This window comes from Typopeltis vanoorti, chromosome 1 (genome assembly GCF_054136105.1).
Source record: "Typopeltis vanoorti isolate ZY-2024b chromosome 1, IOZ_Tvanoo_1.0, whole genome shotgun sequence".
In the NCBI taxonomy this organism is placed as follows: Eukaryota; Metazoa; Arthropoda; class Arachnida; order Uropygi; family Thelyphonidae; genus Typopeltis; species Typopeltis vanoorti.
Window position 1 is genome coordinate 58,316,236 of NC_143549.1, and position 27,611 is coordinate 58,343,846.

The 27,611-nt window shown below is 36.7% G+C and overlaps 1 protein-coding gene across 4 annotated transcripts in view; it reads right to left on the reverse strand.

Moving 5' to 3' along the window:
* Window positions 1-358: 358 nt before the first annotated feature.
* Window positions 359-27,611, reverse strand: part of LOC150110016 (NAD(+) hydrolase sarm1-like) — a 51,447-nt gene continuing 24,194 nt past the window's right edge. For 2 of the 4 annotated variants that reach the window (XM_090390639.1, XM_090390629.1), the window contains exons 2-10: window positions 26,632-26,987; window positions 22,721-24,154; window positions 21,120-21,296; window positions 12,602-12,726; window positions 12,009-12,244; window positions 8,490-8,589; window positions 6,264-6,453; window positions 5,439-5,560; window positions 359-2,718 (exon numbers count right to left, since the gene is read on the reverse strand). In XM_090390639.1, the coding sequence (XP_090246765.1) occupies window positions 2,469-2,718; window positions 5,439-5,560; window positions 6,264-6,453; window positions 8,490-8,589; window positions 12,009-12,244; window positions 12,602-12,726; window positions 21,120-21,296; window positions 22,721-24,154; window positions 26,632-26,823 (2,826 nt within the window). In that variant the 5' untranslated portion in view covers window positions 26,824-26,987 and the 3' untranslated portion in view covers window positions 359-2,468. The remainder of the gene's footprint in view (window positions 2,719-5,438; window positions 5,561-6,263; window positions 6,454-8,489; window positions 8,590-12,008; window positions 12,245-12,601; window positions 12,727-21,119; window positions 21,297-22,720; window positions 24,155-26,631; window positions 26,988-27,611) is intronic. The other 2 variants (XM_090390655.1, XM_090390647.1) reach the window with 1 other exon arrangement.

The window sequence follows — 27,611 nt, forward strand, 5'->3', positions numbered from 1 at the left end:
TCCCGAGATATTCAATCCTTTGCACGTTTTTCTCCCACAAAGTGTTCAGATTAGTGTTAGGAGCACGAGATTCAAATTAAGACTTGATCGCGCTAGGTAATTTCGCTAGTATATAATTAAAATTATGAACGATTTTACAGACACGAATTAATTGTGAAAATTAAATTAAATTTAACATAAATATAGAAAATTACCTATTGTGGAAAGATGATGTCTTCGATTTTTTTTTTATTATTCTTCAGCAAGCAAAAAAATACCGTATGTATGTATTTAATGCTTTCGGAGGTTTCGAACAACAGGTTATGATTATTTTTCTTGACAGGGACAAAGTATTCTCAGAATACAAACAAACCGAAAATAAATAAAAAAATTGCAAGATTTATTTTACAAAATTTATTGCTCATACAAGGCGCCAGCACCTAGTTACATAAAACAAGTATGCCCAAATACACAACATGGGTGCATTTTATTTAATATAAATTATCTGCGTCATGAAATATTATAGAAACAAGAAAGATCTGTAAAGCGTGTTTTTATATTCTACAAAGGAATGGTCGAGTGGAATGTGTCATTTTAATTCGGTCCTGCATAAAGGACTCCAAAAGAGCTACATTAGCAAACATTCGACAATCGGAATCTACCAATCATCAGAAAAAATGAAAAATATACTATGTATTAAAAAATCAATCTAGGAAACTGTATGAAATTCTGCAAATGTGACAGCCAAAAAAGCCACTGGACAATCCAAATTCTTGGACAATTTTAAGCTCAGTGTTGTAAAGTTGCACTGCAGTTTAAATTAAAATGTGATGTTGGCAATCAGACTTATTACCTCTCGCTATTTACAGTGCCGTTTAGCGAATTCATTCTGTACATCTTTTGGCCCCTAAATTGCTCAACAAGTTTGGAACCATAATCTCAAAACCACGAAAACAATCTCTTTAATCTCATCATTCGAGATCTGTACACATTCGCCTCACTGGAATGAACAAGTATCCTAGAAAAAAAAAAAGTACTCTAATTTTTTGTACTTTGACATTATTCCAGGTCGTAAACAAGATGGCAGCACTTTATTAGTAAAAATATTCCAGTTATTGGAACTGATCATGCGTATTGTTGGATTTATCCAAGTGGAATAAGTTAACGCTTGCCCTTGAAATGCACAAGTACCACATGATGACTGTCATTCAGTGGCACAATTGGCTATGCTTGTCATATTTAACGTGCGTGTTTTTCTTTCAATTCTGTACGTGCCTGCTTAATATAAACGCACACGCAATCTAATGAGCTATCGAAATTGTTGGGAGGCGTGGTGTTATTTTAATTATAGATATCTATATTCTGAATTAAGTAGAACTCGCGAGACCAAAAACCTTTAAAGAATAAAGCAGTGTAAGATATATTCTTGTAATATCTCTGATATCTATAATTCTCAACTATCGCGTGCTATTTAATGAAATGGACTTTTTAATCTCGCAAAATAGTTTTAGCAAACCTATTATTTCTGCTAATGATTGACAATAAAAAGGCTAACCGATGCACCGAACAAGGCATTAAAAAAAAAAAAATGTTTTTGCAGTTAGTATCTATCAGGTTGAAACACTGATAGCTAAACAATAGCAGCACTTTTTATTTCGGGCAACAATATTTTATTTATTTATTTACTTCATATTTTACATATCGGGTGGAAACGTCACCGGTAAGTTAAGCTAAAAAATTCTCAATCGGGACAGTAGTTCATTGCTTATGTCTCTTTTTTATTTTGTTATGTTTCAAATGTCATCCAGAACATTGGTAATCCGAAATATGTAGTGCGGTTTCTGTATTCAGTATTCAATCCGCATCACAGATTGGGCTGGCTCCGTTGAGAAAAAAGGTGAAGCGGGGGTAGAGGGAAAGAAGGAATTCTAGCTGTGGGGTAGTATGAGTCTAGGAAGAGTTTATGCTGAAGATATTGGAACCATCCAGACTACACTGCATACCATGGGCTCAAAACTTGCCGGACATATGTGGCCCTCACATGTGTGACCCACCATTATCTTCCTCCTCCTCCTTTAAGCCAATACCATAGTTCTTGGATATACGAAGAATTTCAGAAAAAAATCTGCTCAATCAATTGCCATCGCAGACATCTGCAAGGCACGGAATGAATATGACTGGACGACATATTTCAGTTTCACGTCCCTTTTTTGTATGCAGAGTATCAGAATGTGCGTTAAATGTCCCCACCTGGGGTGAGTATACATCAATGACAATTAGTTTTCAAGTAACTGGAATGCGATTAATATTCTCGGTATTTACATCTTACGGTGCATAAAACATTCAGACTATGAAATACTCTCCAAGAACAGAAATACTCCGTCACACACACACATCATACATACAAGCGCGCTATTATGTGCCCCGATGAAGGAACAGTTAAATCTCATTTTCATATCAATATCCGGTAAGAACATGAAGACCTTTCTTCAGTGATGGAGTTCTGCAACTCGTCCACACCCATTGATCTCCTTGTCGGAACCCGTGCTCCCTTTAGCACTGTCATTACTAAAGCTTCGTTGATACTGAGGAGCTCGAATGAGAGATCCTGGAGTGCCTGGAGTACCGGGTCCCATTCCAACGTAACGGCCCAGTGGTCCGTCACTTCGGACATTCATTTCTCCTCTCATGAAGCGTTCCAATTTATCCACACAGGCATCCTGGTAATCGTGGATCCACCTGAAAATCAGAAAGAGCACCATGCAATGGTAGTAATCAGGATTGATAATGACAGAAGCGGAACAGCACATCTAAAAAGCCTAAGTTAATCGGTTTATAATTAGCTCGTGTTATAAACATACAACACTGATATCAAATGTAGGATTAAAAGCATCACAACTTATTTGAAAATAGAAATTATTTTGAAACGTGCAAATAGAACTTTTAAAGATTTGTATTAGCTATCTGGTACGTACAGCCAGTTAAATGTTCGGGTCTCATTAGTCCCATTGATTTACTAGCATGCGAATCAGTGAATTATTTTCCACAATGATCTAGAAGTTCTAAAACTTTTTTATCCTTCCGAGTTCCTGAAAACTCAGATTTAATTTTCAAGCGCTCTCTCATATCTTTAAAAATCCTTTAAGAATTTTAAATGAATGTATAAAAAATATTTAATAGTTGATAGTTTAATGCATATAAATATTGTAATTAATTTATTGTAAAATTTTAAGATAAATTTATGATTAAAATTATAAATGCAAAATTATATTATGGATGATGAAAGAAAAACTTTATCAAAACTGTGGTGATTTCAAAAACAAAAAGTAGTCTGTTGACAACTCCCTTTGGGACTTCTTTCCAATAATTCATGAAAAGTCTTCAATTTCCTACACGCTAGCAATGAAGGATACCTTCACTGCTTGATCCTTACTCATAATAGTGCGTGGAACAAAAAAGCCAAAGCTTCCACCTTAATAAGATGTAGGACCTCCTTTTGTTGTCATGACTGAAGAAATCCTACGTGACATACTTTCCACAAGCGTATGAGATCGATCAATTGGGAATTTTCGCCACTCTTCTTGTAGGCATGTAATGAGGTTCTGGACTGTTGTGGGGCAGATGTCCCTTGACCTCACCCGACGCTCTAGTTCATCCCACAGATGATCAATAGGGTTCAGATTAGGGCTCTGGAGGCCACTCAAGTGGGTTGACGTTCTTGTCCACAAACCACACAGTTGCAGCAGCCTTATAACACCGTATGTTGTCTTGCCGAAAGATACAATGGTCAAATCCCTAGAAACGCTACAAATTAGGAAGTATTGCATTGTCCAATGTTCAGATACCTCTCGTAGTTCAATGTTCGTGGCACTACAGAGGTCCGAGGCCAAACCAGGAAAAGCAGGAGCATACCATCACATCGCCACCTCCGAATTTTATAGCTGAGGTTATGCATTCTGGTAAGACATGTTCACCAGGCACCCGCCACACTGACATCCGTCCACCTGCTCGGTAGAGGGTATAGCGTGATTTGTCGCCCTATAACACAACTTTCCAAGTTTCCACGTCCCACTGTACATGTTCTTTGCACCACTGAAGACGACGCTGCATGTTGGTTGGTGGGGGAGTAATGTAGTTGTTGCATATTGCGGTCCTATCATGGAAATCCATGTTGCGAGCCTCGATTCTGAATGTTTATGTGCAGATTGGTGTTCCATTCGATTCCCGGAACTCCGTATTCAACGTGTCGCCCGATGAATGACGGTTTTTATCTATTATCCTTCGTAGCACCCTACGGTCACGTTTGGTGAGTCGTCTACTGCGGGTGACACGTGCAGTTGATTCCCTGCACTTCCATCTCAGTATGGTATCACAGATTGTGACCTGGGATGGCTCAATTTTTTCAATAATTTGCCGAACAGATAGACATGCTACATAGCATCCTATCAAAACCATTCTTTTTCAAACTATGTTTTCTTCATGTAGCCATTTCGCATGGCATTGATTTTTTATACCAATATAATGGAAGAAAAAAAAACAATAGAAAAGTTCCTCTAGTTAGTGACTAGAATCGAGCCCGCATTAATCTTTCTTAGTGTCATGGGCGTCATCATGGGGGTTATGAAGGCACCAGTTAGGTTGTCAAGTAAACAAACAAAAAAAAAAAAAACTAGTATAGATAATTTTCATCATTCGGTGGGACACTACCTTTGCATAAGTTAAGCCTAAAGGAATAAAACAAACTTATGCTTGCTCTTTGATGACTCGCTAACCCTTGTTCCACTGGTTGCACAGTTGTAATTGAAATCTTTCGTAATGGATGTTAAAAAAGATGTTATCCTCAAAAGCAGTCTTACATCGACGAGAAAAGATACGGCCAGCAGAATGAGCAAAAAGCATGAGTGACAGAAAGGGTTCATTATTTTGGATTATTAACGAATTGTAATAGAGTCGTTGCTTGCCAAAAGTTTCAATCCTACTAGGGCATGGATGTATGTGAATGACTTTAGATAGAAGATGACTTTCAATACCCGCTATTAGTTCACCTTTCTGCTTATTGAAGACTTAAATTGGCTCGAAAAAGACGTTTGATCTGTGGAGCAGGATTTGCGGAATAATATCTATCCTTTAGCTAACAATCGATACTAGTCCTACAGGTCTACAATTTTCCGTTGGTTGAAGTGAAAAAAAAGAAAAGAAAACTTATGTGAACGAACTTCCGGAAAAATATGTACCGAAATCCAGTCTTTTCGTTGATAAAACTACGTGAGAAAAAAATAAATGTGTTTGTAGGATAAGCAATCGGTATGGCTCCTAACAAGGCTGGAAATGTGCCAATGATACAAACTAAACGATGAGCTTTGTTTCAGAGGTAACGGTGCAGCAGTACGCAGTGCTTGATAAATGTACAGTTAAAAGAAAATTACTGAACCGAAAAAAAAAAGCATAAAGATACACACCTAACTCCATTAAAGTAACAGACTGCTCTCATATCTTCTGGAAGCATCTCAGGGTCTGGCCACTGGAAACTGTCTAAAATTGGAATGATATTACACTGGCTTTGAAGAGCTTCCACAATTTCCTGTGAGGAAAAAACAAAACGGGTGAATGGGAAATCAGAAATTCTTTATAGTATTAACAATAAATATAAAAAAAAAAAATCTTATATTCGAGATTAAGGGACTGCACCTGCGGCTGCTTGTCACTTCTTATACAGGATTGTGAGGTTCGTTCACGTGAGGGAAACGAACCTTCCTTCATGTTTTACGCATGCGCGTAAACCCACACGATAACACATGTTTTCGAGACCAGATTCGATGAAATAGGTTGGTTAATCCTTATTCTTGTAGGGTCCTATGTCTGTATGTTGCACGTGTTCATATGATTTGCAGGATGAAAAACGTACCACCCCCGTTTGTAACCAACCGAACTACGGAGTCTTGTAGAAACCAAACATGAAACTTTCTTAAAGCCACTCCTGGTGGTCTCGCAGGAGAGAATAAAATTCATCTTTCGTCCAAATACATTCAAAGACATCCATGTGCACAATAGAAGTAACGCACAACTTATTGGTTAGAGACTAAAGTCGCTGTCCACTATGCCAACCAGGCTGGCATTGCAATACATTTATAGTAAAGGTGGGTAATCAGAAAAAAATCTTTTCAAAAGGCTCTTAATAAAATTATTTGAAAGTTCCAGAGAAAAAAAATTACACAAAATCGTTTTTTTTTTAATTGATGAACCCTCGATAATACAGATAATCATCATAAGAAGCACATTCTTACCTTATGAACCCAGTCCTTACATTCTGAATCCCCGATACATCGATCCAATGCATTTGGAGTGAGGACTAACAGAAAGTGTTTGGCTTGTTGAACACTGTTTAGAAGATTGTTGTCGAACTTTCCCGCTTCTAACCGCTCCACGTCAATAAAAACAGAAAACCCTCTTAGCTGCAGATGGACTTTTAATAAACTGTAGAAAGAAATAACGGAAAAAATTTACAAAGAATAACATTGGATTCAGAAATACATCAATCATAGTGACCTCATTTTTCCAGCTAAATATAAACTATTCTGATAGTGCATTGCTTAACCACCGAATCGGCCTTGATGTACGTAAATACACGTCAATAATTACATGGATGCGAAGTGTCCATTGAAGTTAATATAATATTTGAATACTACTGAAATAGCATGGATACGAAGCGTAATTTTGGATATATTTTATCCGTCAGTTTATTTGGGCGATTAATAAGCTTCATTAAAAATAATTAATTCAGATTTTTATTTAGAATATAGAATTATGTGTCCAGGAAGCATTCCGATCTAGTCATTAGGAAGAAACAGTGATTGGTTACTCGTGGGAAGAACATGATACATTTGTAAACATTTTTAGAGATAATAAAAGTTGGTTATTAGTAGCTTGCATCTGAACTCCACGTCATGCTCTTCCCCAGAATAAATGGACACTTCTAATATCAGGTACCCTGCTACTAGGAAGTGTCCGGGCTTTGCAATACAAACATTTCTCGCTTATCATTCTAAAACAGCATGTTTTCCCATTCATCTCCTTTTTCACAGTATTACAAACTAAAACAATAAATCATACAAAGATAATTACTAACTAGCTTATATTTTGCTGAATTTCAAACCAGCATCTTCAGGACACAACTACCGCAGGAACGAAACAACGATTACGTGAAACAATTAAAATTGTCAACGGACAAAATAAGTCAAGTCCACACTTGAGTCCTCTAATGTTGTATACGTGTTTTTACAGTTGTTGGGTTGAAGTTTGTCTGAATATGACTGTCTCTCAAATTGTTGGCAAATAAATGCAGCCATACCAGATAAGGTTAGGAGAGTGCTTCATAGCCATTATTATTATTATTATTATTATTTTGGTGGAAGGTTTGTGTCTTAATGCAGTGAAAAGGATATGAATAGTGTTAACACTTAAACCTATCTGCATCCTTTCCCATACAATGCTACAGGAAAAGTATATACTTGCTATTAAATATGACGCTTCTGTTAACGTTAGGATTCAGGTTTTTCAGTGCTTAATTTAAAACTAACCTGAACATTAATTAATAGATTGCACACGTATGTAACTAAAAATAATACTTTTGTAGAGCAAATACGTATTCAATAATCAGAATCGCTGACAGTTTATGGTGTTAGTGCAATCTGGATTCTTTACAGGGCAACCATCGTCATATGTAGGTGAATTTTTCCACATGATAGGCTTCGAGTAGTCGTGAGATCTTTTCACTGTGAAGATATCTAAATGATGATATTCATCATTTAGATATCTTAAGAAGATGCTTGAGCTCTGATAATATGCACATTCTGCGAGCAGAAAATTGCGATCTTTGATAATCACGTGACAAGGACATTATTAAATACCGCAACCAATCGTTTATAGTTAGCTAGTTGTTTTAAATTAGACAAGAAAAGTCACGTAACATCGACGTGTTGCCACTCTTCATTAGATGTGCTCCCATATTAGTTTTTACTCTTTTGTGTATGTGTGTGTGTGGGGGGGGGGGGGAGCTACAGTCATAAGACGAATGTATGATAGTCTTAGTCTTAGTTCGTATAACTGTCAAACGACCAATTTGTCCGACTGGATAAATATTAGATTACTGTCTTACAGGCCATAGTATTGCTGTGAATGCCTTTAGGTGATAGATGATTTGTTCATCGGCCGGTGCGAGACAACCCTACTTATTGAAGGAATGAATTCATAGGAAAGACTAACATAGAAAAATATAACTTCGTTTCTTTTTCTAATGCACCCTATGAACTTCGACTTAGATCTAGTGATGTACAAAGGAGGAAATTTGTACGAGCAATCACTAACTTTTTTTAACAGCATCGCGTATTTCTTTTATTTCGCCTCATTATCTTAGAAAAGTAAAAGATGGATGAATCGCTAAATAAAAAAAACGTTATAGCGTGTTCGGAAAGAGGTAAATGGAAGATAAAAGTGACTGAAATGGTGTTTACCTAGCAAGCTGAGAGCCGTTGGACCTCCTATACGAGATGAAGACATCGAGGCACTTAGTTTTATCATTTTCTTCCCCGCCTTCCAAGAACTGGGAGAGACCTGCAAGGGAACAATCACAAAATCAGTCCGTACACACACATTACACACATTACGGCGCCCTTAGCTCTCAGTTCTAACTACATTTATTCGTGCGTGCGTGTGTGTGTGTGTGTGTGTTTACAGATCTCTTACGTCTCAATTAAGACGATTACGTCACCAGCTGCTCTAATCATGACTACGGATGGTTGTAGCCACAGTGGGAAGAGAAAAATCGATACGTCTTCACGTAGATAGCGAGAATGTAGCGGTGTCTCAAACGATTCTTTCAGCAGAATTGTGTGTGTGTGTGTGTGTGTGTGTGTGTGTGTGTGTGTGTGTGTGTGTGTGTGTGTGTGTGTGTGTGTGTGTGTGTGTGTGTGTGTGTGTGTGTGTGTGTGTGTGTGTGTGTGTGTGTGTGTGTGTGTGTGTGTGTGAAAGAGAGAGAGAGAGATGTAAGATTCATACAGTTTTCGTGGATACATCTTTGAGACAAGAAAGCTTACCGACGGAATGTGACGAGAATGAATGGCGCTGATGAAATTTAAAATTCGGTTTGAGCTCATAAGAGAGAGATTTCGCTTAAGAAAATTCTCTAATAAAGATTAAGAACCAACAATTTTATTTTATTTAATTTTTTTATTTGGTGTGCTACAATATCGTCTGCTTTGTTTTTACCTGTGTGACATTGATAGTGCGCTGCATGACAGCGACAAATATACTCTAGTTAGCCATCTAATATACAGTACATTGAAGCAGATCTTATGGTTGGCATGGAAACGCAGAAATATAACGTCAAATCCATCTTATAATTAAACACGCTATTGTATTATTAGATAGAGAGTGTTAAACTAATAATTCGTTTTTATTTCATTTAGTTAGATGAACATTTTAGAAACGCAAAAGGAAAAAAAAAATCAGTGAACTTCAGACGGTATTTACCGAATTTACATCTTTCCGTATACATTTTGTTTTGTAACATCATCGAAAATAGTATATTAAACTGCATGAGAAACATCATATTTTGAGTTAAACTAGGTAAATTACCAAAGGATAAGTTTGATGTCATTATTGGAAAATTAAGGAATGCAACTAAGGCAACGACGTCGGCATATTGTGATTCTTAACTGCGTGTGTTTACCGGTAGATTTGTCTGTTCAGAGGGATACAGAAGACACTAATGGAAATTGGTGACGTCTAAAATTAGAACAAGGCAAACATGTACACAACAGGCAGTGTTATCATGGTGAAACTCCTTTCACCGATTAAGACAGCCTTGCTTGTGTGCCTTGAAGTTATATTAATCTTAAAACGAAGACTTCTTTTAAAATTAATTTTAAGACCTTCAAAGAAAGCTGAAAGAAACCTAAAATGATATTAAGACAGGAAGGTTTTCCATATCTTGAAACGTAAAATGAAACCTCACCTCAAAGATCCTCTCTCTCTCTCTCTCTCTCCACTCTCGACCACTACTTTAATCCTTCCCCACCTTTTTTTTTTCCTAAAGTGATACGAACCTGGATCCACATCACCAACTTTCAAAATGTAACTGTTTTCTAAAAAATATCGGGATCTATAATACTGCTAACCTAATTATTGATATTCGTAAAAATGAACACTGTTGAGTTTACGTTCTATAGAATCAACAGCAACTGCTTTCCTTTTATCAACTATGAATAACAGATTCCAGGAATCCTTTTAACATAGTGTGCGGTTTTCGCTTCCATGCTTTTCAAATCATTTCACTTTCTTTACTGTTTTAAAGTATGATCTCATTTTTAACATTTATTCTTTTTTTTCACTCACGCACTCTTTTGTACTACATTCTTAACCGTCATAACCAGGTCATCGGCTAACGGCAGTTTCCATTTGTCATTCTCTCACTGAGTACGTCCTTAATCATAATAAAAAATGCAAGTTCTGTGTTGGCGTACATGAATGATACAGCTGTTGTGAAAACAACTATTCCATTCTGTTCCGAGAATTGGTAACTTGGGAACGTTACGGTAACTTGGCAATTTGCCAGGTTGCAATAAAAGCTAAAAAAATATTTATCACTTGTAAATTATGTTGAAGAACTAAATCCTATAACCTTGATTTATCGCCACTGTTGACAATTTCTCAGTTACGTATGAAGTAGAAAAACTTGATCGAGCAAAAGAGAAAAATGATCAGGCAAAAAGAAAAAAAGGTGGATATAAAATAGGAACCAAAAATTGCAACCACTTGCAGGAAGTTAAAACTTGTAAACCTGCCAGACATTCCATATATGGCTTTTAAGGTTATCTCAAGATGATAGCGCACAACATATTTTTCGATTTTACCAAAGAACGGGTGGATGATTTAACTTTTTTTAATTATCATTTTCCATGGATACCTGCGTAGCCCTGGGAAGAAGCTTTTGCTTCTCTAGCGCTGTGCTGTCCGACGAAAAACCGTCATACATGTGAATTCGATTCTAATCACCGACTACAGGGACTTTTATATTAGGTATTTCGTCGGTCATTTCCCCACTCAGTCGACTTTTGGAAGGGGTGAGTAAGATTTTCTCTTGGAAGTCCTGTTTTTAACTCTGCATCTCAAAAAAAGAAAAAAAACCTATAGAGCTCATACTATTACAGACAATAATAAGAGTGTTTAATGTTTAGGGACATGAGTTGACAGCAGCTGTCTGCAGTACTCTCTCTCTCTCTCTCTCTCTACTGTAAAGGTTTGATTCATTGAGAGTTGTTTAAGAGATACTTGTGTCATGAGAGGTTTCTTCAATTAACACGAAAAACCACAAGAGATAAGTAATACTCTTTATTTTAGACTATATATATTTCAGCCTGAATATTACAAGCCAAAATCAAATAAATAAATAGTATTACTCATCCCTTGCGTTTTTGCGTATTAATCGAAGAGATGTTCATTGATAGCTTGAGCCCACTATCTGTGAAGGCTTGAAAAGATGGAGATTTCCTACTCAACTGTTATTAAAAGTTAGTTTAGGCTAAAAGAGCTCCATCTAGTTCCTCGAAGGGGGGGAGGGGGGAATAAAAGGCGTCAGAAGATTTATTTATTATATTTTATCACTTTTCTATTGGCATGCTATAAAATAGTTATAGACATTCATTACAGTGATCATAACAAACTTCTTTACTGATTTTGATGAACTAATTTTTCAAATTTTTCAGACGATAGATAAACGACAGTCTTATCAGAGAAGCAAGATAAACCAATTTCCTGAAGATAAAACTTGCCTCATCGTCCTCCTCCATCTTAAACTAAATAACTCGGCTTGTTTTTTAAAATTTGAATGACAACATAACTAGGAGTTTTTCACGATCAATTAACAAAACGGAACATTATTTCAAATCCAAAATTTATTTGAAAAATGTTAAAGAAAATTTCAGATCTGGAAACACACATATATACATGCGTGCTAGATGTATAAAACTTACCCCTTATCGTTTGAAGGATTCTCTGCCGATGAATGCTGTTGTTGACCCCGCACTCTGTTGCTAACTGTTCCTCGTTCAAATAGCGAACCGTATCCCTCCTGACCCCACTGAGCAGCATCTGGTAAGTGTACTGACAGAATTCGGTTCCCAAAGACGATAGAATTTCGTTCACGTATGTGGAATCACAGGATGTATAGTCGGCTAATCTTTTAAGTTGATTTAACTCTCTCACGAACCTTAGAGATGTCGAAAAAATCAGTTTAGGCCCACAAAATATTTACTTATTGGTAATAATTAAAGAGCTTCTTTTAGTTTAGAAGGAGGAATTCAAATCCACTTGGAACTGTCCTAGAAGCACGAGTGTTTGTTGGAAGACTGATACTTTGGATTTTAAATGGGCCTGTTCTGTGAGTCCAATTTAAAATCAAATGAATACTCTAGTAACTATATTTCCAACGAATTAAACACATAAAAGAATTGTTTTTGCCTAATCTGTTTTATTTTTATTTAAATTAGTTTTATTTCCAAGTGGTTTGAATCTTTAAAAGGATTGGGAATTTATCTATCTAAATAATAATTGGCCCTATGCTCACCTTCTCCTAAGGATTCCATTTTTGATTCCAATATCATCACTCAGCATTTCCTCTGTAATTTGCAGTAAAAGATCTCCATCTACTCGGCTGTTTACAAACTCCTGGCTGTATCCACCAAATCCAATCTAAAAAAAAAACATAACAAAATCCACAAATAAGTGCCAAAAATAAATGCAGGTAAAATGCAAATACTTAGAATATCCTCAAGTATTTCGATACTTCAGACCGTGTTTATACTCTCACCGAAAATTCCTAAACATCATTTTTTTAAAAAAATTTTCACTGTAGAATAAAGCTGCTAATCGCAGACTTCCGCAACACCAACTTCTTTTTGTCACAAAGTACTCTTGATTATGGAAGCATTTTAATAATGAATTTTTAAAGTGAAGTAATAGTCACGAATATGACATATTAATAAACAGTTAGCAAACTAATCTGTTTAGTTGTTGATGTTCAGCTACCACACCATCCAAACTGGTATAGTAGGGAAGCAACTGAATAAATTTATATGAAATGGGAGAGAAAGCAAAAACACTAAACTTGTAGGATACAAGACAATGTTCATACCAATTTTAACTTATGGATCTGAGAGATGAGTTCGAAATAAAACACTTGATCAAAGGCTGGAGACCACAGATATGAAAGGTCTGAGAAAGATTAAGGGAGTGAACAGATGGCATCAACGGCATAAATCATTAAAACAAATATGTTAAGAGGGAACTTGAATTTTTAGCAACAGACCTAATCACAGGTGGCATGGTCACTTCAACAGGATGGGAGAGGAAATGTAAAGAAAGCAGGTTTTTCTGCCATGATGGCAGGAAAAAGTCTAAGAGGAATAATAAGATGTAAGTGGAATGATACAGATTGATAACAATTTCTTTAGAAGACCGAAATATAATATCCGACAATATTGAATACCTGACAGATATCAGATTGATTTGGAGGAAATTATTGTTATGATATTAGTAATAATGTAATCCTTTCATGTATTTTACTATCATAACATCCTGAACATCCCTTAACACTTTCATTGCCAAGCTGAAAATTGGAATTTCGTGTGGTCGCCAAATTATTTTAATTTGGCGACCACACGATTACAAAATCATGATTTAGGAATATTTGCCTATCAATACTAAGACTATCAGATTTCAAAGAATGTAGAGATTCGCATTGTTGTTGATTCCACAGGATGACAGAATCATCTTAACGGATACTTGTTTTGTTGGCTGAGTGAGTAAAATCAGCGTTTTCCATGACAGCAGTACTATTTAGCGACATAAAAATTTTTGCGAAACACTAAATCAGAACTCTGCCATATCTAACCCTGAATTTCTTTATGGTACTAATATGCTACAATTTCTAAACATACTGACCTTTTGTGAGTGGAACTGGCGTAAAAAATATTGTTTCTCGAAAATAACAAATGCTCTCTCAATTGCGAGATGTGGGACTGTGAAGATATTTAAAACACCTGACTGCTAATTTAGACTAATACTACACTATGGAATGATACCTATTTGGCTGGAAACAGACAATAATACAAGTCAATCACTGCTTATACAATAATATAAGCAGTGATTCACCTGTTATTAATAATGTTATGTGGATAATATAGTTAGGAGTTAGTTGAATGTATTATTATGGGAACAAATGTGTTTTTCAGAGAAATGTTCTATAGGATTATACCTGCATTGCTCGTATATTACACGCAATCGATCTGCAGATCGATGCTTCTGAGCTGCAACCAACATGATATAACTGGAATCTGTACTTATCATATTTAATAATGAGAGCATTGTAATTGTGTCTGAAATTGTGTTTCCGGTATTGCAAGATAAATAAAACTCTTTCGGGAGGAAAATCCTTCCACTTCTAATGAGACCGGTTAATTAATCTGTAGCTGAAAAAACAACCTTATAAATGTCCCATCGCATCTCAGATGGGATTCGAATCCAGATCTCCAAAGGCAACGTTGATACCAAAAGAGCAACTCTGCTTCTGGATTCATCAAGATTGCTTTTTTTTTTTCGCAACTTCATTTTGCTCTTTGTAGGCGTTGTTTTCTATTTTGTACAGACATAAATGTACAGACCAATCGAATGCATAGCGATATCGAGGTCGAAGAGAATTGTCTCGAGGACGAATATAGCTGATAGTACTGCTTGTCACGCATGTGCGTTTCTCTGGATGGTTCTTTTTTCTTCTTCCCGTGGACCATTTCTGCCACGAACCCTGTTTCATTATTTGTGTCACCTACCCACCTTCAACCAGGAATAGTGTTTTCATACAAGATCATACCAAGTTCAAAATCACTTAAATTCCCGTTTTCACCTGTCCGTTCGAAAATATCTTGTAAATTTTTGCTAGTCTTTCTTAGGTCGTAACTATGACAATAATAACTTACGTTCTGTAAATATTCATTAGTTATAATAAAGTTTGTTTCATAATAAAGTGATCGATGAGGCATAAGTTGTCTTATAAGGTATCTGTTTCACGATCTAACAAACTTCCTAGAGTATTACTACATTTTGACATTATGGTATTAATTCAAACTGTTATGACTTTTCTACATACACACTAATATTCCTATTTTTGCGAAGACAATTAAATATAAAGAGCTGTCTCAGTATTTATAATACTGAGATTCCCTTATAAATGAAGCGCGTGTTCATTTATATTTGAACACCGACTCCAGCGTTATATATACAATTCTGCTGTATATATAACGAGAGAGAGAGAGAGAGAGAGAGAGATTAGAAAGCCTAAAGAATATTCTCGTAGAAGCTCATTTCATTCCAATTCGTCGTTTGCAACTGGAAAAATTATGTAACCTGACTCAATTTTAAAGAATGCACCAGAATATCTACAATAAAGGATTTTCTAAAAAAAAATCACAGGTAAACATGATAAGAGTGAAAATGAGCCCTGTAAATGAATGAATAAGTAATAGAATTATTATATAAATTTAGGATAAAATTAAGTATACTGCGATTCATATGATTCTAAGCTTGAGTTCATTTGCTATCCTAGTTGGCCGAGTGGGTAACATACCCACTTTCTAACTTGCCTTCTGGTTCGAATGTTACTGTAGATATGAATGCTTATGACAGTATTTAGAATCTAAATTTTAGATGGTCAGCGATTTCTCGTTGCATCCATCCTGTTTATTAGAATTCTGAAGTAGCTTGAAAAAACTTCCATGTTTGGTCTCTAGAGCAGTGTTTCTCAAAGTGTGGTACGCATAACCCCGGGGGTATGCGAAAGGTCGTTAGGGAGGTACGTGGCAATTTTCGGCTATGCATAATTAAAGGCGTCATTATATTTTTCAACAAACAGTGCAATTAGAGACAACCGGGATAAAACGGCACTAATTAATGAATCACATCCCCTCTCCAACAGAAACTGCTGTATAGACCAAGCAAAACCATATGTTGCCGGTGGAACATATGGTTTTGCTTGACACCACCCCCGTCATTAACGTGTTAAAACTGAGAAATATATAATGAATGTGTTTCAAATATTATGGAATTCGGTTGAAGGAATTAGCATTTCAATTCAACTGTTGAAATGCTAATTTGTCTTTGGTGTTCGCGCGATCTTTTGTTAATACCCACCAATCATATGCAGTTCTTCGCTGCTCTATGTATCTCAAGTCTTGTAAATGATGACTGGTAATTTTGCTTGAAATAATGGGAAAGAAGATGACGCTATTTGGGTAGATGACTTTGACGATGCACACAAAGAAACTGTTCTCGATGCCAAAAGAAGTGATAGCGAGTAGGAGCTTCTTGGTAAGTCGCACCATTTTCAGTTTTTTTTCTGAAAACTTTAGTTTCCAAAAATTCCCGCACGTATCTCGCAACACGATTTTTAGCTTTAATTTTGGGAAAAAAGTTTGAGTTATATTCGAGTAAATACGGTATTTTTTTTTAGCTTTCAAATGCTTAGGTATGGATGATTAAAGATATGGTTAAAGATTGGATTTATAGAACCCCCAAAAGAGAGCAATATAGCAAATACAAGTAGCTGTAAGCAACCAGAAAACGTTGATATTGCATCTGGATCAAATGAAATTGATAAGAGTGTGTCGTCTGACATCTCTGGAGAACCAAAATTTAAAAATAAATCATATTTTTTTGTTTAAATAAACATATACTGTAAATTCAAATAAAATAAATATTTAATTTTAATTAATATTTTAAATTAATTTATTAAGTGTAAGTAATTAATTTATTTTTAAGTAACTTATTTTTAATTAATTAATTAATTAATTAGTTTTTACTAATAAATTAATTTTTTATTAATTAATTAGGGGGTACTTGGTAATAATGAAAATTTAAGAAGGAGTATGCGGATATCTGAAGTTTGAGAACACTGCTCTAGAGCATCGGTTCCCAACCGGTGGTACGCGTTATTGACGTTACATTAAGATAGGCACTGAACAAATGTGTCAAAAACAAGGAGTATAATTTATAGAAATGGGTTTAAAAGGGGTACACAAGTGGAAAAAGGTTGGGAACCACTAATCTAGAGAAAGGTTTAGTTGACTGCTTAATCCTTAGCCCAAGGTACTACAATAGGTTTGTGAACTTTTATAGATGGAACAAAAACAACAACAATAATAATAATTAATAAATAAAACAGAGGTGTTACTGAATGGGAAAAAATGTTCTCTTTTAACAAGTCTGCTATAACATAATTTCGCAAATGGTTCAAGAAATTTAAGAGGAGACACAGAAAGCCACCCTAATCTTATTGAGCGGTGCCTTCCAAATATCAGTTTTCATGAGAATTCGTCAATTAGTTTAGTTGTAGTTGTCATCTCAGAGATGGACAGATGTACCATCTATATAAGACATTCTTTTGTGCTGTGCTGTGGGTAATACATAAGACTAGCAGCGGTGATGCAGTGTGTACAGGACGGGAATAAGGAACACGAATACCCTGTACAAGTATCTTCACTGCACAACACACAATCATTGCAGAGTCAAAGAGTGTTCGGCAATGTGGTTTGCGGTTTAGAAAAGTGTGGCTTCTCTTAACAATGTAGTACTTGATAAATTGCTTGGAAACAAGTCAACAGGCACCATAGTTTGAGGAATAAACAGCCACGGCGCCCACCTTAATAAAGATGTAGGATCTCCTTTCGCTGCGATGACTGCAGCAGTCCTACGGGACACACTTTCCACACACGTACGATAGCGATCAGTTGGAACTTTGAACCATTTTTTGTGCAGGCATATAATGATGTCCTGGACTGTTGTGGACCGGAGGTCCCCTGACCACACCCGACGCTCCAGTTCATTCCACAAATGTTCAATAGGATTGAGATCAGTGTCGTAAGGCAGCAGCCTTACGACACGTCAGTTTCGTATACATGGTTTTGCTGAGAGAGAGAGAGAGAGAGAGAGAGAGAGAGAGAACAGTCATTTCCGTAGAAATGCCACAAAGTAGGAAGCATTGCATTGGCGAGAATGTTTAGATACCTCTCGCAGTTCACCGATTGTGATATTTCAGAGGTCCGCGATCAAACCACGAAAAGCAAGACCATACCATCACACGGCCATCTCCGAATTTCATAGTTTGGGTTGCGAACTCTGGTAAGAAACGTTCACCATCTTCTTGGTAGATGGTGTTGCCTGGTTTGTCGCTCCATAACACAACTTTCCAAGCTTCACGTACCACTGTACATGTTCTTTGTAGCACTGAAGACGACGTTGCATGTTGGTTTGGGTAATATGGGGCTTGTATATTGCTGCCCCTATTATGGAAACTCATATTGTGAGCCTCAGTTCTAAATGTCTTTGTGCAGATATGCTTCCCAGTCGATGCCTGGAACTCTGCATTCAACGTGTCGGCCGACGAACGGCAGTTTTCCATATTATCCTTCCTAGCACCCCACGGTCATGTTCGGGGGGGGGGTGAGTCGTCTACTGCGGATAGCGCTTCCAGTTCATTGTATCACTGATTGTTGATTTGGGATGGTCCTTTTTGTCAATAATTTGCAGAACAGATAGGTTTGGCCTGCACCGCCTCTTTAAAACTCCGTCAGTGTTCTTTTCGCAGCCATTTCACCCGGAGACAGTTGCACTGACTTGGAAGCATCCTGTTCCTCCAATGATATGATCATATGATTGGATATGACTACAAACATATGATCCCTTACCTGGCACGATACACCTTACCCATGGGAGTGTCCGTTAATTTCTTTCGAAGCAGTGTATTTAACAAGACTACTGAATATTTTGTGAAATAGTATAACTTAACTAAAATTCTTGAATTTTGTTTGAGCTTTAAATATAAAATAACAAACAATGACAATTACTAAACTGGACATAAATTCGTGTTTACTCAATACATGCCATTAATTTCCATTTTAATCTGCTTACCCTGCATTGAAAAGGTCACAGAAACCTACTGTAATGTAGGGGCTAAGGGTCAGATAATCCGAAAATCCTTCTCTAGAGACCACCCATGTGAGTTTATATGAGTGTCACGCAGATTGGTGAAATTTATGTACCGCTTAACTTACATGATAATAATAATAATTTTGTCAAGAATAATTTCAGCACTGTTTAAAACTAGACTGTTATTATTTAAGTGAAAAAATAAGGGAATATTAAAATAATATTCATAGTAAAGTTTTGAAATGAAATTAATGCAATTTGTTAAGAACCTTTAACAAAAGCAATCTTTTAAAGACAAAAGTTCACGCATTTTATGAATATCTGCATCACACACAAACACACACGGTCATGTTTGATGCATGGCTTATGTTCCTGGAAAGAGCACGTAAACAAAGACTTGTACAAATTAAGACAATCCCACGGAGATAAATTAAGAGAAATAAATACAGGTTGCATGCGTTAGCGAATGCGTATTTGAAATTACTATAGTTGTAATATTTTTATCTGAATATTTGATGAATACTGCTAAAACTTTAACGTTAGGGCTTTAATCGTCTGGAAAAACTAGGACTATCCTGTAATTGAGTTCTGTAAGAACTATAGAGTTACGATCCTGGAATGAGCTAGAACAACCAAAATCGTAATGCAGCTCTTCTTGATACATTGTGTGATCGTGTATTCTATTGATATTAATGACTTTTCTTATGACGAGTCATTAATATCAATATCATAATTCAGTTATTAACGACGATGCCTTTTGAATGAAATATCCTGATTGAAAAGATGCAAAGAATCATTGTAAGGGGTTTTAACCGAAGACGAATTAACCAGTCTCCTGCGGTAGCGGCAAGCTTTTTTCTCACTGAGATTCGGAGGTGGTTTCGTCCCGCAAAACAAACGACAAATCACACACACACACACACACACACGTGTGTGTGTGTGTGTGTGTGTGTGTGCGCGCCTGTATTTATTGATATTAAGAAGATTCGAGTTTCCGGCGGTTCCCGCCTTCTGAAAACTCGAGTTTTTCATCCTGCGAACAAGCAACTAGGCCCCGTGAACACCCGTATCTACAGACATAAAATACTTGCCCTTACAGAGATACAGCAGAGGAATGGGAAGCTGGCTGAATTAAAATTATCTAAACACTTTATCGGGGGGGGGTCAACCCGTCTCGGACTGACAAGAATTGGATGAATATCACAAATGATTTTTTTATAAATTTTTATTATAATAAAAGAAAGCAAAAACATCACTTTATAAATGAAAATATTATAACTCCATTGCACAGACGAACTCGCAGAATTTGGCATTTTAGGTAATTACTTTGTGTACATAGTAACTGGTAGCGAGAAACTTCACTGAGATTTTTTTACTTCAATTTTACTATTATTATTATTATTACGTAACACCTCTAGGGAGTCCAAGGACTCATTGTAGGAGGGCGCCCACTCCGCAGCTCTCCGTCTCTCCACCACCCACAACGAACCGCAACTACACTAACGCCATCTACTGCCAAAAGCGTTATTTTACCTTATTATCATTTTTCAACCCTACGTGAACGTATACCATGTTAGTTTAATTTTGCTCACTCACGCACGCGCGCGCGCGCGCGTGTGTGTGTGTGTGATTTGTCGTTTGTTTTGCGGGACGAAACCACCTCCGAATCTCAGTGAGAAAAAAGCCTGCCGCTACCGCAGGAGACTGGTTAATTCGTCTTCGGTTAAAACCCCTTACAATGATTCTTTGCATCTTTTCAATCAGGATATTTCATTCAAAAGGCATCGTCGTTAATAACTGAATTATGATATTGATATTAATGACTCGTCATAAGAAAAGTCATTAATATCAATAGAATACACGATCACACAATGTATTAAGAAGAGAGCTGCATTACGATTTTGGTTGTTCTAGCTCATTCCAGGATCGTAACTCTATATAGGTCTTCCAGAACTCAATTACGGGACAGTTCTCGTTTTTCCCGACGATGACAGCCCTGACGTTTAAGTTTTAGCAGTATTCATCAAATATTCAGATAAAAATATTACAACTATAGTAATTTCAAATAACTAATGTTCAGAATAAACACGGTAAGTGATTGCATTTACCTGAATTAGCCACTCTTTGACATCTTCTACCGTCCACAGAGGAACTTGCTGAGAGAGTTTGTGTGGTAGTTCTTCGCCTATCAGCTGGAGAGTCTGAGCAGCAAATTTCGATGCGATAGCGTTTGGAGAGCTTGCTACTTTCCTCAGCACTTCAACGGCGCCGATCTCATAAAATATCTATAAGAAATGAAGGTAAAGATAGTATTAACTGATAAAGATAACATGGTAAGAGGTATTGTTGAAAAGAGAGGAGCGACAAAACTACACCAACCACAGCTTTTTGCTGTTTAAGCTGAATTTATCTAATACTTGAAATTAGAAATGAACAAGCAAGGAGATGATCAGAGACGATAATAAAACAGATGCTTTTATGAACAGGATATCGTGTAGTGAACAGGTCAAGGTTCAACACAACTGAACCTTGAACTGTTTTAGGCGTGCTTCACAAACTGCGTAAGCACCTATCTGATTCTGTGTACATATTATACATCTGTGTACACACACATACACATGGAGAGAGACGTCAGTTATTTCATATCCTATCGAAAAATTTATATTTATTCATATTTTCGTTAATACTCTACTTGTCTCGCTAGGAAGTTTGGATAGCGCTGTGGAAATGAAGTTTATCTCCGTAGTGATAGATTGCCAGAAGACCATTATACGTTTCAATAATTAATTATTAATGATTAATTAATTAATCAGCAATTAATTCTAATGTCTATCTTAAAATTTTACCATTTTGAATAAGTCTTCAGAGTATTATACAAACGTGATTGAATTCTAATCGCTAAAGAAGGCTTCAAACTAAAATAATTTAGAGATGATGTGTCCCATAAACTCTGATATTGTGGAATTTACCGTTTGTAATTATAGGAAGCGTTATACAAGGCGTTGGTTTAGGTAATTATCTGAAATATCACATATTAAAACTTTTCGTAAATGGATTGGTTGCCAATAAACTTCAATATATGATACATAACGTCGAGGAATGCAAGCAGGTGACTGATATTTCGCAGTCATGACGTTTAGTAAGAAAATTATTATTGTTTGCACCAAGAAAACTGCGATTAACGATTATTAGAGAACTTCTGATTTTACACCTAGTTAACTGAGCTTATTTTGGAAAATTCTTTACATCTTTTCCTGGATAATGATTCCAAATCATTCTATACATATTTATAAAACGTTTCGCAGTTATTTTACGAATACATCTTACTTGGTCTTCAACCAGAGACATTATACTCTTCTGAGAGCCACTGTTTGTCTCAACCGCTCTTCCATTATGGAAAAAAATGTCTACTTGAAGTGACATTTCATTTTGTAGGAAGAGCTAGAAATCGCATATAGAAGGATCTGGTGAGTACGGAAGGTGTAAAACTGTAGGCAAATGGGATGCCTAAATGCCTTTTGAGTTTCAAAAGTCTTGATATCACCTTCAACGATTTAAAATGGTCAAAATGATATCACCACAAGACCACATATAGAGAAATGTGCAATTGAAGCATAAAATGACTCCAGGTGATCTCGGATTTTTCTTGAGTGTAACTAAATATTCATAACATGAAAATGACATGAATACCATACAGCACAGCACTTACCATAGTATAGCCTTGTCTTCTCTTGATTCCCGCTTCCATTGCGAAATGAAAGGCTGCAAGACTTCTAGCTTCTTCCCGTTTACTGTTCAGCACCGGGACAAGACGGTGAAGCCAATTTTTAGACTGTCCATGTACGTAAGCGACTGTACTGTTAGCAAATTCTTCTGGATTATGACTAGTCACGAAAGGTTCGACAAGCTCCAATGTTCCCGACCTCAACACGGCAGCCTCGATTTCCTTGTTAGCAACCAAAGTAGCAATGGCCAAACAGGCGTAATATTTGATGTTGTCGTCGTTATGGAATGCCAAAGGAAACAGCCACACTTGTACCTGGTGCATGATCATCACTTGTTGGTTATCTGGACCTCCATACAGCGACAGATTAGCCAAAGCAGCTGCACAATGCCGGAGCGTTTCGACATCAGAATTGCGACAGTTGTAGAGGATGGCCTTTAGGCCACCCATCCGAATGATTTCGCTGCAGGTGGCTTCGGAATGTTTGAAAAGATGCTCCAAAATCCCGGTCCCAATGCGAGAGTGATCCACTGAATAGGTAATACTGCAAGTACAAGCGACTCGTACAACCTTTTGTAAACCGTTCTGGACTACGTAAGCTCGATTTTCGGTGCAAAGGCATTGTTCGAGCAAGCAGGCACTGCTGAATTGTAGATGCTCGTCATCCGACACGCAGTTATCGATGAGGATGTCCAATCCTCCGTTGCTTCTTAGAACGCTACACATATTGGATCCTAGGTCGTAGCCGTAAGTCGGCACAGCCCAGGCTTTCCGTATGATGTCGTTCATGGTGGATAAAACAATGACGGCTTCATCATTTCCTGCCGCTTTCAGAATTTGTAAACACGAACGCATGCGACTTAGTAACCTTTCTACAGCAGCATCTTTTTCCGATGGCGTTGGTGAGCACTTCAAAATGTCAACGTCTTCGTCGAGATGTTCCAGGATTTCGGTTATTTTGATTGCGGAAGCCACCGTTTCAGTAGTTGTGCCATGTATTGAGCCACCTCGGTTTCTTGAGGGTGAACACTGAACGTTGTGATCTGCTGTAAAGTTTGGAATCCCACAATGAGGACCCTTTAAGGAGACGCCTTTGGCAGAGACCATCTTGGAAGAATTTCGCTCTTCTTGGACTCTCTTTTGAGAGAATGCGTGTCGCTCCTCTTGCCTCGATTTCAGTTTCTTCTGATGGGAGATTTCCTGGATGATTTTGCTTTTGTCTCCATGGTCTGCACCCTCCACATTTGGTCCATCTGACGTACGATTTTCATCTTTCTCACTTTCTTCATTTGTGTCGTCATCTTTGACCCAATTCTGGCACTCCTCTTCAGAAGTAATGATTATTTTCTCTGACATTACACCATCTTTATTCGTCATTCGGTTGGATGATGTGGTGATCCTCTTACAGATCTTCAATTCCTGTAGAGAAAACAAAATCAATCAATCAAGAGAGTGCCTACTACTAAAATTAATTCCAAATTGCAAATAACTAATTAAATAGAAACAAAAAGCAGTATTTATTAATTATTAGTAAATTAATAATTTTTATGAATTTTTTGAACTATCCGATATATATAATATATACAGTATATTAATATATTTATTAATAATATATAAACTATATATAATTGCCTACCGTGATGCTATTCATTGGTTGCAATCAATGCATATCCGTTCCTAAATCTCTAAATAACAAATAGAAAAGAACTAACATTCATTTTGGGAATTTTAAAATCACTAGAAACCTCTCAAGTTTATAAAATATTCTCTAACTGATCACTCTTTAATTTTCTAACATCCTTCAATTTCATCTAAATGTTCCAATGACACAACTGATTTGACACTGGAGAAAAAAAAGTAAGGCATCCTCCACAGTTTAGGTTACGAATGGTCCTGAAGGAACTGATAACAGCACTATGCTTCTGCCACTGCATCTCGAGGAACACCATACTTACTAGGATTATCCTGACTGTCACAGGCATCTATGATATCAAAATATCGCAGATGTCTGTGACTGTCAGAATGAATATGACTTATTCATTCTGTCCTAGGGCAAACTGCAACAAAAAGGAAATACCTTCAGGTATCCTCTCGGCTACTTAAGATTAGCCTACTCAAGATAGCCTTATCGGAAATTGAGTTTCTTCGAGTTATTTCGGTTGGTCGAAATCAGGATCCGGGATGCGGGAAATAAAAAAAAAAGAAGAGACTGAGACAGAAAAGAGTGATGAGAAATGGAAAGGATGATTCATAGATTGCCTATTGGGGATGGAATAAGCTATATTCTAATAGGTAATTACAGAGAAAAGTACTTCACAGAGTAAATAGAAATAACGAAGTTTAATTAAACTGAAGATCCTTTTAAATTATTATGTGAATGTCAGCGCGGTTAGCCTAGTGGCTATGTGCTGACGTGAGGAGCTTAAGGATCTTCCTCAGCCATAGCCAAGTTAGCCTGTCTTGGGCGTGGACAGCAGGGTTTTCCCCCAGTTTATCTGGGGTTTTTCATCCCGCAAGCAGGCAAATCGGCTCCGTGAACACACACGGATACAGGCAGGAATACTTCAGACAATCCCTCCAGTCATAGGTCTGAATTGTCAGCTATGCCGGTCCCGAGCCCGAATAAAAATAGGGGGGATTGAGGTGGTGCCGTACCTTCCCGTAAAAGGGGACTCATGGCCGTTGAATCACCATACGAAATGAATGAATTATGTGAATCACAATTTAAAAGGACCTTGATCACTTGATCCTAAGATCGGAAATGATAAAACTATCACTGCTGCCATATACAGTATATGGCACACGTACAATCTCACGTTGTTGCTATTGTTTATAGAAATTGTTTCTACTATTTTCTTGACCCTCCATGATTATTTCTATTTTTTTTAATTCAGTACTTTATTATTTTTTTTTTTAAAAAAAAGAACTTTGTCCATAATTCTAAATATTAAATTCCAGTGGTTCTGATAATTTTCGTCGTAATTTTATTCTCCGTCAAGTGCTTTGAATGCTTTTTACACCCAAGCCATTATTAGATAGTTTATTGTACCACTTGAAACACTAGCATGGAATGAACCAAATTCATCACAATCGATTCTTTTGGATTGTATATCGTCATCAAATACATTTAAACGCTCTAGATTCAATGAATGATCAATAAATATGTATAAATATCAATATCTGTTGTGGCGGTAGATATTAATAAGAGCCTTCAAGGACACATTTATAGAACGATGCGAACCACGCCTACAACGTTTTTTGATAAAAAAGCATCGAATAATTTCTTCAACTACATACTCTTTAGATCACAATAAACCGTGTCGAAAATATTAATTAATGGATTGGTCTTTGGAGAACGACTGCGCCATTTGATTGCGGAGACTTCGATTTCATTTCTATCTAGGTGTGGAATATTTATGAGCGTTTTTCAACTGAAGGTGAGTTAATTGGTCTCATACACACTAGTGATAGGGGGGGGTTTCTTCACCCCAAAGATTAGGGTATAAATATTACCTTGCAAAAAAAAGTAAACATTAAACCGTCCACACAACATTCAGTTAAATGACAAGGAATTTGCCTTATAAGTTGCTTTGGTATGTTCCTGAACAACCACAACTAAATTCATTAGCCAACCAAAATACTTAAAGCTCATCAAAAAAAAAAAAAAAAAACATTAGTTGGGTTTGCAGCATCTTGTCAAGCTCTCAGCTTCTTGGAGTGCACAAAAAAAGGATGTGATGCCTTCCGTTTTTATCGTATTATATATTCGTTATTTTTGCATTTTGATAGAGCACCTATTTAATTAGCTAACACAATTCGTTATACGATAATTTCATCGTTTTTATCACTGTACCCCAGAACAACAACAAGAAGTAAAAGTGTCCTAATTTCCTTACCTCGTCTAGCACACTATCCACAGATACTCTCCTTTCGGTCGATACGGTCTGCAAGTTCGACTCCGTACTGGTATCACACAAACTGGTACTATGGCTAAAATTACGAAAGGATTTGTCCTGCTTTAACTCCTGAGTGGAAATGGAACGTACTTCGGACTTCGAATTCACTACCGAACTGGTTGAGGAAGCCATTTCGAATTGTAGTGGTAGAAGCAACGAAAGAGTGAGTCATAGAAACACTGGGAGCTTTTGTTTTGAAGTGGTACAGGGCCATCAAACATCAGAGGAACATTTATGGAAGAAGAAGAGGAAGGAGAAGAAGAACGCTTCACGGGATCCCGAAAAAAATCCGTAATCTAAAAACAAAAGAAATATTCTTTTAAATGAACATTCTTTAAATTCAATACTATATGGAAAAATTGTAATTTGATTTTTAAAGAATAATTGTGAGAAATGATGGTATTATCTGGTTGAAGTAATTAGTGGTATGTCAATAATTGACAGAGAATTGATCCTAGATCACAAGATCATTTGAATTTCGGTATTAACATCTGATGTTAATCTGATGTTAAACGAATTTTAAGTTTGTTTAAACTCTTAAGAGCAGTTCATACACTCAAAGTTCTTATTCAAGTTCTTGAGCTTTGGGATCAGATTTTTAATTTCATATTTCTAATTTATATATGTTCCTTATAGAACTGTTCCTAATCAGAGCACTGGTCTGTGGTACTGATCTTCTTCCTCCCTCTCCTTCCTTGATCTTTTAGAGAAATTCCTATCCGAGACGTTGCCACGACAACACTTTTTTTTTTTTTAGCAATATGCTCTAACGTTACACCTTTGCTTTCAGACAACACCACTACTGCAGTTCCCTGATCCAAGTGGTTTGAACCCTTTATGACATAATTTTTACGAGAAATTATGCACTTTCATCGCCTATTGGCTACAACAGCTGCTACTCGCATATTGCTATTCACTAA